Genomic DNA, 11,988 nt, shown 5'->3' on the forward strand with positions numbered 1-11,988 from the left:
TTCGTCACCAAGGCTGCATTTATTTGATCCAAAATATAGTAATATTACGAAATATTACAATTTAAAACAATTGTTTACAATTTGAATTGAATTTTAAAATGTAATTTATTCCTGTGATGGCAAAGCTGAATTTTCAGCAGCATTACTCCAGTCTTCAGTGTCACATGATCTTTCAGAAAGCTTTCTAACATGCTGATTCAGTACTCAAAAAATATTTATTTTTTGCTTATAAATGGCTTATTATTTTTTTGTGGAAATCATAATACATGTTTTCAAGATTCTGTGATGAATGTAAAGTTCAAAAGAACAGCATTTATTTGAAAAATATTTTTTTTTATAACAATGTAAATGTCTTTACTGTAACTTTTCATTAGTTTAATGTATCCTCGCTAAATATAAGTATTCATTTCTTTCAAAAAATCTTACTGACCCCAAACTTTTGAACTGTAGTGTATATTATATAGCCTAGTAATAATTAATTACTACTAAATAAAAGCAAAGTGAGGCAATATCATTGCTAGCTATTTCCTCTGCTAATTGAGTCTCCATATCCTTCTTCCTATTTGCATAGCATATTTGACCCTTATGAACTCAAGGGCCACTAGCTGGCAGTTAAGACTTTAAGTGTGGATTTCTGTATCAGTTTCATCCGTACGGTTAATTAAGCAGGAAATCTCCAAAATTCATCTTTCAGAAAGCAGATTATGCAAACATGTTCACCCATGGATTCAAATTTTTCCTCAACTATATTTCCTGAGTGCTTCAAATGACCTCACACTCTTGCTTTGCCTTTTCAGTCTTTCTTCTCTTATCATATTTCCCTCACCAGCAGTGCTCTGCAAAAAAAGTCCTATATAACAAACCACAAAGCTGCATAGTACAGCTGCTCTATTAAATTAATATATCGTGACCGTTAGCTTTTAAAAATACAACAGTATTAGGGTGAAAGTCAAACTAGGAATGCATTACTTTTGTCTTTGTGCTCCAAGTGGCAGGAAGTCTGTGATTCATAATGTCTGTGTTCACCGCATAACATCAACGACGAGACATAAGTCAGTATTCGCCACACAGGGTCGTGCAATAAGGGTTCATTAAAGCATTCTGTCCATGAGAGCAAGCAAATCAGCTTGCATAACCATAAGTGCTTAAGTCTCTCTAATTCATCAAAGGAAAAATGGAATGAAGAGAAGAGACAAAGGGAGGAGTGTATCTCCCTATATACATATGTTATGCCACGTCACGATCAGGTCAACCTATTCAATACTGCAATAATCCAGAAGTGTGACGTCACAATGATTCTGTGTCAAAATACCTGTGTGTCTGCCAATAAGAGTGCACCGTCTTATTCACAGTTATGGGCACTTAAATGCCGTCTCCCATCCTCACCTCCCTCCTTTGGCTGACCGATCACATTTATCCTGTCAAATAAAGTTTAGAAATTCATAATCTCTTTGTGTTTGACAATTCTTGGCCTATTTGCACAAGTAACACTTGTTATTGCTCTGTTAGGAAAAGTCAAACTCAATGTTTTGCACTGAAAACAATTCTTTTTCATTTCTGTTTAAATCCTCAAATAAGATGGACTTGTTCACCAGTCTCACATCCATTGGCATTGCCACCTCCTGACAACATAATAAATTCATGTCTTATTTCAAGTTGGCTGCGCATCCTCCTTTATGAAAGCTCTTCAAGCCAACTTTTCATGAGAGCAGTTTAGAGAAAGGAAATGCACGTCCACATATTATATTAATGTGACCTTCAGTTTATACTACATAAAACAGGACCTTGCTTTTGTATGTTCCTACATCCCTGGTGACGAAAATAGTGAATGCTTCTTGTAGAACGCAAGAAGATATAATTTTATTGAATAATAAATGAGCATTATCATGCAGTCTTTCCTAAAATGAGTAAGCGACTGCCTGCAAACACGAAGAATCGAGTTGCCCTTCTGGACAAATACCTGAGACCTTTCCTGTCTAAGCTCAGCTTTGATTCAATACTGCCCTCTAACGGTCAAGAGTCTTGTCAGTGTTCATTTTTACACAGTATTTTGTTTGTCATTTGTCTTTTGACATTATTTACATTTAGTCAGTATTTTGTTTTATATTCATTTTTTTACTCTAAATGGCATATAATTTTAGTGGGCGAAATATAATTTTAGTTGAACAAAATTACGGTAAGTGCAACAAGTACAGGCCTATGAATATGACCCTGACAATATCACATAATGTTTAGGATGGTGATTACAAGTACAGGTCTATGAATATGGCCCTGACAATATCACATAATGTTGAGGATGGTGATTACAAGTACAGGCCTATGAATATTGCCCTGACCATATCACATAATGTTGAGGATGGTGATTACAACAAGTACAGGCCTATGAATATGGCCCTGACAATATCTCATAATGTTGAGGATGGTGATTACGACAAGTACAGGCCTATGAATATGGCCCTGACAATATCTCATAATGTTGAGGATGGTGATTACGACAAGTACAGGCCTATGAATATGGCCCTGACAATATCTCATAATGTTGAGGATGGTGATTACGACAAGTACAGGCCTATGAATATGGCCCTGACAATATCTCATAATGTTGAGGATGGTGATTACGACAAGTACAGGCCTATGAATATGGCCCTGACAATATCTCATAATGTTGAGGATGGTGATTACGACAAGTACAGGCCTATGAATATGGCCCTGACAATATCTCATAATGTTGAGGATGGTGATTACGACAAGTACAGGCCTATGAATATGGCCCTGACAATATCTCATAATGTTGAGGATGGTGATTACGACAAGTACAGGCCTATGAATATGGCCCTGACAATATCTCATAATGTTGAGGATGGTGATTACGACAAGTACAGGCCTATGAATATGGCCCTGACAATATCACATAATGTTAAAGATGGTGATTACAACAAGTACAGGCCTATGAATATGGCCCTGACAATATCACAAAATGTTGAGGATGGTGATTACAAGTAGAGGCCTATGACTATGGCCCTGACAATATCACAAAATGTTGAGGATGGTGATTACAAGTAGAGGCCTATGACTATGGCCCTGACAATATCACAAAATGTTGAGGATGGTGATTACAAGTAGAGGCCTATGACTATGGCCCTGACAATATCACATAATGTTGAGGATGGTGATTACAAGTAGAGGCCTATGACTATGGCCCTGACAATATCACAAAATGTTGAGGATGGTGATTATCAAGCACCAAAAAGTATCAAAGAACGAACGTGCACTATAAAAAAATCCAACTTCCGAAAAGTTCTACTAACCAATGTAAAAAAGTAGCCTGAACAAATCATTTTTAGTAGAAGTCAGTTTATTTTTTTGTGTGAACTGAACAAAAATACTCTATGTCGCTAGCAAAAGTAGTTTTGTTTACCTTACTTAGATACTCAAGTATTTGTTCACAACATATCCAAATGTTCTCCCAACTTTTCAAATTGAGTCATCTGAACAAACAATTTTACATTGAACAATATTCCCAGCATGCATTGCAGCTTGAAAACATTTAGTTAATTATTATTAAATTAATATTGTTTTAAATTGTACTGGCTTAATGTATGCTGCTGCTGCTGCTGCTGTCTGTCAGTTTGCTGTCATGTTGATCAGAGTTCATATTTTTACTGATTTAAAATTGGTTGATCCTCAGCATGGTTAAGAATCATGTGCTGAGGTAGGCTACTGTATATGTGCATCTCATTGCATCTTGTTTAGTACATTTGTCTATCAGCAGAAATGTTTGCCTTTAGTTTTAAGAGGCAAATACTACCCATATTATGTAGAAGGCTTTGAAAATAAACATAAATCTAAAAGAAAGAGGATTGTTAAAAAAAAGATTAGCATTGCTAAATGCTAAAAATCTTTGGTTGCTCTGACAGATATTTTAACACTCAGTAGACTGACATTTATTCATTAGATGAACTAAAGTTTTTAAGTTGTCGGCTGCTAGTTGAGTTAACTTAAGTTGAGTGCGATAGGTTGCCTTATTTTTTTTTTAGTTAGGTCAACTTCTCGCCTAGGCTTGGAACCTGCTCATTTTGTGGGTTGAAGTTTAGGAGTATAGATTGATCGACTGATTGCTATCTGACTTTTATCGAGTGACAAATATTGTTATCATGAAATAAGAGCTTCTGGAGGTGGCCAGCTCTCCGCTTTCCTCACCGGAGAGCCACTAAACACGATCTGGCTAAAGCTGAGAATAAGCACCAGGCTGAAGCCGGATCCTATCGGACATTTACAGATGGTACAATCACATCAACATATCATGTTTTGATTTTAGGCTCATTATTCAATTATAATTCTAATAATAATAATTTTTTTAAATTAAGAATCACTTTTTTAAAGGTTTTTGATCAGAGCATGATCTGAGAATAGCTTTATTAGGTGTCATTACCAAACCAGTCAGTATGTTAGAGCTTAAACATTGATTAAATCAATTCACATTGTTGAGAGAAGTTTAATTTAAACATATCAAGTCAAATGTGCCCCTAAATGAAGAACCACTCTAATTTGAGTATACAGGTGCATCTCAATAAATTAGAATGTCGTGGAAAAGTTCATTTATTTCAGTAATTCAACTCAAATTGTGAAACTCGTGTATTAAATAAATTCAATGCACACAGACTGAAGTAGTTTAAGTCTTTGGTTCTTTTAATTGTGATGATTTTGGCTCACATTTAACAAAAACCCACCAATTCACTATCTCAACAAATTAGAATACTTCATAAGACCAATAAAAAAAAACATTTTCTGGCCTTCTGGAAAGTATGTTCATTTACTGTACATGTACTCAATACTTGGTAGGGGCTCCTTTTGCTTTAATTACTTCCTCATTTCAGCGTAGCATGGAGGTGATAAGTTTGTGGCACTGCTGAGGTGGTATGGAAGCCCAGGTTTCTTTGACAGTGGCCTTCAGCTCATCTGCATTTTTTGGTCTCTTGTTTCTCATTTTCCTCTTGACAATACCCCATAGATTCTCTATGGGGTTCAGGTCTGGTGAGTTTGCTGGCCAGTCAAGCACACCAACACCAGGGTAATTTAACCAACTTTTGGTGCTTTTGGCAGTGTGAAGGAAGCATGAAGTGCTCCAAAATTTCTTGGTAAACGGGTGCAGTGACGTTGGTTTTCAAAAAACACAAATGGACCAACACCAGCAGATGACATTGCAACCCAAATCATCACAGACTGTGGAAACTTAACACTGGACTTCAAGCAACTTGGGCTATGAGCTTCTCCACCCTTCCTCCAGACTCTAGAACCTTGGTTTCCAAATGAAATACAAAACTTGCTCTCATCTGAAAAGAGGACTTTGGACCACTGGGCAACAGTCCAGTTCTTCTTCTCCTTAGCCCAGGTAAGACGCCTCTGACGTTGTCTGTGGTTCAGGAGTGGCTTAACAAGAGGAATACGACAACTGTAGCCAAATTCCTAGACACGTCTGTGTGTGGTGGCTCTTGATGCCTTGACCCCAGCCTCATGAACTTTTCCACGACATTCTAATTTATTGAGATGCACCTGTATGTTATTTGACTGATTTATTTGATTTGTTTCATATTATAGCTCCAGCTTTTAAAGTCCACCCTGTAGCTGCTGAGGAACAGCTAGAGCAGGATGTACCGGGCAAAGGTAAGAATAATAAATACAAATACAAATACAAAATGTTATTATTAATTATTAACACTGTAAACAATGATCAATAAGTCATGACGTGTTTTTACAATAACTCATAAAAATAAGCAATTTTCAGCTTTTTATGTTATACAAGATTCAACTCATTTTAATGTAATTTAATTTGTAAGTTACAAACACCTAAAGTTCATTGTACTTAATTTTTTTTACAATGAAATAAAATGTATATATAAAGTTGTATTTCATACTAACTGCAATTGTTTATGTTTTATTAGGCCACATTATAGGCCACACAGCCATTATAAAATCGGCCCAAAACTGGGTCAAGGAGGATTTGGTTTTGTCTACGAAAGGACTCGCTGCAAGGATGGACTTGAGGTTTCAATTTCTTTTACTTACAAAACTTTGCCTATCTCTTCAGAATTAATGGCTAGACTGATATGACCTCTGTGCACATGCTAATTGTTATTTTTTGTTTTGTTGATCAGGTGGCTGTGAAAGTTTCAGTGAAGTCACCAAACATGCCATATTTCAGAGTGGTGAGTAGGCTGCACTCTCTATATTACTGCTTCTCAGTCACTGTTTTCAATTTATAACATCTTTTATTAATATTAATCACAGACTAAAAATGATTTCTCAGTAGGCAAACTGTTCTGATTTGTGAACCAAGTCATTATACGGGAAACCATCTCCATCTAAGTATCATATTTCCTTTTCTCTAGCCTGGTCATCCCGAAGGCATCCCAATGGAGATAGGCCTGACACTCATGGCCAATAAAAGCCCCAGAGCTCCTGAGATCATAAAAATTCTGGACTGGGAGGACCACTTCATTATGGTCATGGAGCGGCCCATGCCCTGCATGGATTTAAAAAGTTTCGTAAAGCTCCACGGGGAGAGTCTCGATGAGGGGATGGCACGAAACATCATGCGGCAGGTCACTGAAGCCGCTAACGTTTGTGTCAAGCGTGGTGTCTTTCATCGGGACACAAAAATGGAGAACCTGCTGGTAAACCAGGACACCATGGAGGTGAAATTGATTGACTTCGGGTGTGGTGTGCAAATGAAGAGACTTGGCTACGAAGTCTTCAGTGGTATGTGTTATGAACTACTTTGTTAATTATCTCACAGAATTTCATCCTGTACAGTCAACATGATGTGGAAATGTGTTAAATGGGCAAAACCTCTTTCCTCCAGGCACAAAAGCGTACTGTCCACCAGAGGTCACCGTGAACGGCAGATACTATGCAAAGCCGACAACAGTGTGGTCACTAGAGATCCTCCGGTTCATGATGGCGTGCGGATATTATCCCACAGACTGACCTGGATCTGATCAGTAAGAGGAGCTGGACCAGACCTGGCCTGTCACAAGGTAAGATCTTCATCAAAGAAGAATGAAGGATAATCTGTATTCAAAATCACACAAAAAAGACAGATAGCTTGAAAGAGAGCAGGAGTAAAGAATAAGCTAATAAATCAAACATCTCTCGTCTTTTTGGACAGAATGCTGCCAGATGATTTCTTCATGTCTGCAGTCTGATCCACAGCAGAGGATCAATCTGTAGAAGATGCATCTCCATGACTGGCTTGAGGTACTAAGTCTAAAGATGAGCTAAATGCTTTTTGTCATTTTTGGTTTGGTTTGCCAAATCAATTTTGTAATGTGTTTAGACTATTAATGCTGTTTTTTGTTTTGTTTTTGTTTTTATCAGGTCACGGAGTAAGACATGAAGAAACTAAGAAAACAACTCCTGTCATGGCCAACCTGTTGTTTTCTATCTTCAGTCAGCTTTGCATCTGGCGGGCTGATATGAGTGGCCTTTCCATCCCTCCACTCAACCCTTTGCATCTTGTGAGGGCCGGCATGTCCTGGTAGTGTCTGCCACCTCGACTTGAAGCAGCAATACTTGTAATAGTTATTTGTATAGTCTTTAAATTGATATATACTTCTTAAAAAAATCAGTAAGACATTTTGTAAGATAAGTGTATCAGATAGATAAGTCTATACGTTTAAAGGTAAGTGTATAAGATAGATGTGTATAAGATAAGTTTATAAGTGTATAAGATAGACAAGTGTAGAAGTTTATAAGATAAGTATAATTTAATAAGATAATTGAATTTATAAGAAAACCTTGTAAGAAAAAATATAATAAAGTATATAAGAGAGTTTTTGAGGTGACTGAGTCATATTAGAGAATATGTTAGAGGATACGGACATCCAACATAGAAGGTGCATGCCAATTTTTAACTTAATGGATGTGTTAATTGTATGTCCAGTTTTGTTAAACATGGACATTGCATTCAGCAGATATACATAAGCTCGGAAAAAGACCATCAGTTAACTGATATCTTAGCAATGCTTTTTGCAGAAATAGTCAATCAACTGATTTGGGGACACTGAAGGAATCAGAAGATTTTTTTTATTGTGAATTTTGATTGTAACTATAATGGTTCCAGAGTTATTATCAAAAATGTTTTATGATTCTACCCAAATTTAATGTACAGCTCAAAATTCATGAAACTAAACCTGTTTCTTCACAATGACTTGTTCTCCATATGGACAAGGTTTGAGAAGTTTTAACTTTGTGCACGCATAGACATGTTAGTCATATTGGGTCAATCCAGACAAATATAAATAATTGTATCTGCTAAACAAAATCAAAATAATTTTTGCCAGCAAGTTCTAGAGCTGGCCTGCAAAGTTTGGTGAAGATCTGACCAAACGGTTTAGGAGGAGTTAAAAAAAAGTATTTTTTTAATCAAATTAAAATTAGTTGATCAATAATCAATAAAATGAAATGCACCTTTTTTCAGGGTTAAAGCTAAAATTTATAAAAAGAATTTTGATTCTATCACACAGTTGCTGAGTTATTAGCTAAAAAGAATTCTGTACACTTTATATATTTATATATCTATTTTTTTTTAAATGAGGCAATTCAGATTCGTTTTTATGTTGTAGTATTTATAATCAATTTATAATCTTTATGATAGAAGTAGTCCATGATGTGTGGTTTATTCCAAGTCTTCTGAATTCATTCAACTGCTTTATGTAAAAACGGACTGTAATTTAATTAGCATTCATTCAAAATCCACAATTTGAATCTGGTGTGCACGAAACATTTAGTTTGTTTACATCAGTACAGAAACTCCACACAACCCTTCCTCATTGGGTGTCGTGACAATCGTCAATGTGGTACAATATAGGCCTACTGTATATTTTAATGTGTGCAGGATTTGAGTTTGGTGCTTCACATTTGAGAACCTCTTATAGTTAGCTATACATTGTGGGTTTTTTTTGTGCGGTTTGGAAGTTGCGTATAGGAAATGCACTCATTACTGACTAATTGGATAAGTCCAAACAATCATTCTTTCTAAAATAAAAAAAAGACCTACTGTTAATGCCTTGTGTTTTTTCTCGTTACATTTTCATCAATGTTTTAATTAAAGTCGTTAATTATAACCCATTTTTGTTCCATCCTCGTATCATTGACAAAATACGAAACAGTTCATTAACAAACACCCTGCCACGTGCACTTGCTGCGAAAAAAGCACACCAACTGCATTTATTTATTTTTAAATCTGCGGTTTATTGTTATATGGAGAGATTATTTTAAAATTAACAACTCCAATTGTTAAAAAAACTAAAGAAAGGAAGAAACACATATTCACATATTCAACAAAGACCATGTCAAAATCTCATTCCTAATGCGTCTAATAGGTTCAGGGGTTGGAAACATGTTGTGCCTCATGGAACATTTTGTGTACCCAGGATTGCATGGATGCAGGATGTGGATGCAACTTTGTAAGTATCAGTAAGGAAGATTCATACACACACAAACACACACACATATTCCCTTTCTCCCCTCATTTCCCCCTCATCATCATTCGCTGGTCATGTGTTGGCTTTTGTTCGGAGAAATGCAACTCTACTCTTTCTTTTCAGCCTTCTTTTCATCCTTTTCATGATACTCGAGGAAGAAGTCGTTGCAGGCGACAGTGAGGGCACCAACGAGGATGACGAACTCTGTGAAGTCCACCTCACCGTCGTTGTTTGAATCCAGGTCTCCCATAACTTTATCTACCGCATCCTTATCCTGTGCATTCTGTGGAGCAAGAGAGACGCAGATAAAGTTATTCAGAAACATCTGACTTTCACAAAGAAGTCAAAACTGTGTTTTCTCCTTACCCCAAGGTAGTTGCCCAGCTCCTGCGTTAGCATCTCTTTGAGTTCCTGCCTGCTGAGAGTGTATTTGTCGCCCTCATTTCCAGAGTACTTGTGGAACGTCTGGATCATCAGCTGCATGGCGTTCTCCAGAGTGGAGGCATTCTCTGAGTTTAGAACATTAGACATTCTGGAAAGAAAGATTTATTGGTCACTGTAGCGAGCGGCTGTATTTAGACTTATAAATGCACTCAAGGATGCACAAAAGGTTTTCTTTAGGGGGAGTATTTCTGGCTCATTTTTAAATATTTAAAAGCACAAGGCAGACTTATTTTCTTCAGACCACAACAGTAAAAGCATTGCAAAAGAAGCAGTAATATATTCTCAGCTCAACATGCTTTGACCCCTCCTTCCCTCTTCAGATCATCCTACGGGCTTAACTTAACTACAGAAGGGAAATGTGACTCGCCTGATAAGGGTGAAATCCTAAACTGGAAAAAACACTCCAGAACCTGGGGAGGAAGTTACTCGGCCAAGTGTAATCTGAGCCAATCTCAGTGCCCACAACTCACTACACACACACACACACACACACACACACACACACACATATTTAACCAAGCACTGCCCTCGGTTTGAGCTTAGCCCTGTCCTGATGGATGAACTGATAGACATATTGGGTTGTGTTGGCAAAAATAACTTCAGTGGAGAAGAAAAGCCTCCTCACATACTTTATAGAGATGAACCACAAGCCACGCAGAACTTGAGGTGGAGAGCCACATTAAAGAATTTTCTCCAATAGCAGCTCATTACATCAAACTTTTCTTTAGCACATGATCTGACCAAGCATGTCATGTCCAGAAGCTCATTAGAAACATCAGGCAGCACAAAAGCGAACTCTAAAGAATTCACAATTACTGTCTGTTCTTCCATCCATTCTTTTCTGTCCCTTACCTTGCTGTTAGAAGGTTGTTGCTCTTCTGTTCCTTGAGGAGAGATGAATGCTGGTGAAGACGAGAGGCGATGGCCAGCATCTTATATACCTACTTGGTCCTCCTCCCATCATACCTTACACTCCTCCTCCCTTCCTCCCTTCCTCCATCCATCCTTCATTTGTCTCTGCCTACCTCTTGTCCTCTCTGTTTACACATTCACAATGCAAGAAATTTTTTAAAAACAGTGTTATATAAAGGAATAAATGTGATGTTGATGTTGAGTTAGACGGTAACTTGAGCAAATTAAATCAAGCCACATAATCAATGTTTTGTTTTATTGATCGACACTCAATTTGTGAATCATGAAAATATATACACGTGACTACATGTATCAACATAAGATTTGAATGAATCAATTTGAAAAAAAATTATAAAATGTACATGTAATGGACTTTATTGTTTCATTAAATGTCACCAGTCATGTTTTCAAGCTTATCTAATGATACAACATGACATTCATGTATATACACGCTCTGAAGGCCTGGACTTACCTGAAAGAAGAGCTTTTGGGTAAATAGATATGTTTGATCCTAAAGGTTAGTTATATGTACTGGTGCTTGTCACATTAAACTTTTAGAGACGTGATAGTTCAGCACCCCAAACTAAATGATTTATCTGCTGTAATTGATGACTTAGACACAAACATCGCTATAATGAAAATCAGCCGAGCTATAGAAATACTACATTACCAGCAGTTATGCTTTAAAATATGCTTTATAAAAATATGCTTTTTATATTTTAATGTCTATGTTATTTCAGTTATGTAATGAAATGTTATATAATATAATTAGGGATTGGTCAAGCTTCTTAATGGTGCAATTCTATCTATCTCTATCTATCAAACACATTTATATATGTAATATATAATTGTAATTTATTGATGCACTTTTCTACAATTATTAGCATAATGGCACATAAGCTATAAGATGAAATGGGGTCAGGTGCCTGAGGACTGATTATGTTACAGGCCAAACAAGGTTACATGGCACAAATGTAGTTACTAACAACCCAAGGGTCTTTAAGAGGTGCTGATAATCTCTCAGGTGTGTGTGTGTGTGTGTGTGTGTGTGTGTGTGTGTGAGCATCTGACTACAAGTGGTCCTGTCACACCTGATACTGCTGCACAGGTGTTCATCATTAAGCAAATGGTGTCCATACACGTATGC

General features: G+C 36.8%; 1 protein-coding gene and 1 pseudogene across 1 annotated transcript; one reads left to right on the forward strand and one right to left on the reverse strand.

The window, feature by feature from the left end:
- The first annotated feature begins 3,689 nt into the window (after positions 1-3,689).
- Positions 3,690-7,063, forward strand: LOC107596133 (serine/threonine-protein kinase pim-2-like; annotated as a pseudogene).
- Positions 7,064-9,250: 2,187 nt separating this feature from the next.
- On the reverse strand, positions 9,251-10,996 carry LOC107594934 (protein S100-A1-like). Its single transcript, XM_016285166.1, has 3 exons — positions 10,782-10,996; positions 9,852-10,017; positions 9,251-9,768 (listed from the first exon to the last, which is right to left on the reverse strand). Exons 1-3 carry the CDS (start codon positions 10,859-10,861, stop codon positions 9,592-9,594), a joined length of 423 nt encoding a protein of 140 aa, XP_016140652.1. The 5' UTR covers positions 10,862-10,996; the 3' UTR covers positions 9,251-9,591.
- Between the last annotated feature and the right edge of the window lie 992 nt (positions 10,997-11,988).

The sequence above is a fragment of the Sinocyclocheilus grahami genome, unplaced genomic scaffold (genome assembly GCF_001515645.1).
Source record: "Sinocyclocheilus grahami isolate Dianchi unplaced genomic scaffold, SAMN03320097.WGS_v1.1 scaffold11.1, whole genome shotgun sequence".
NCBI lineage: Eukaryota > Metazoa > Chordata > Actinopteri > Cypriniformes > Cyprinidae > Sinocyclocheilus > Sinocyclocheilus grahami.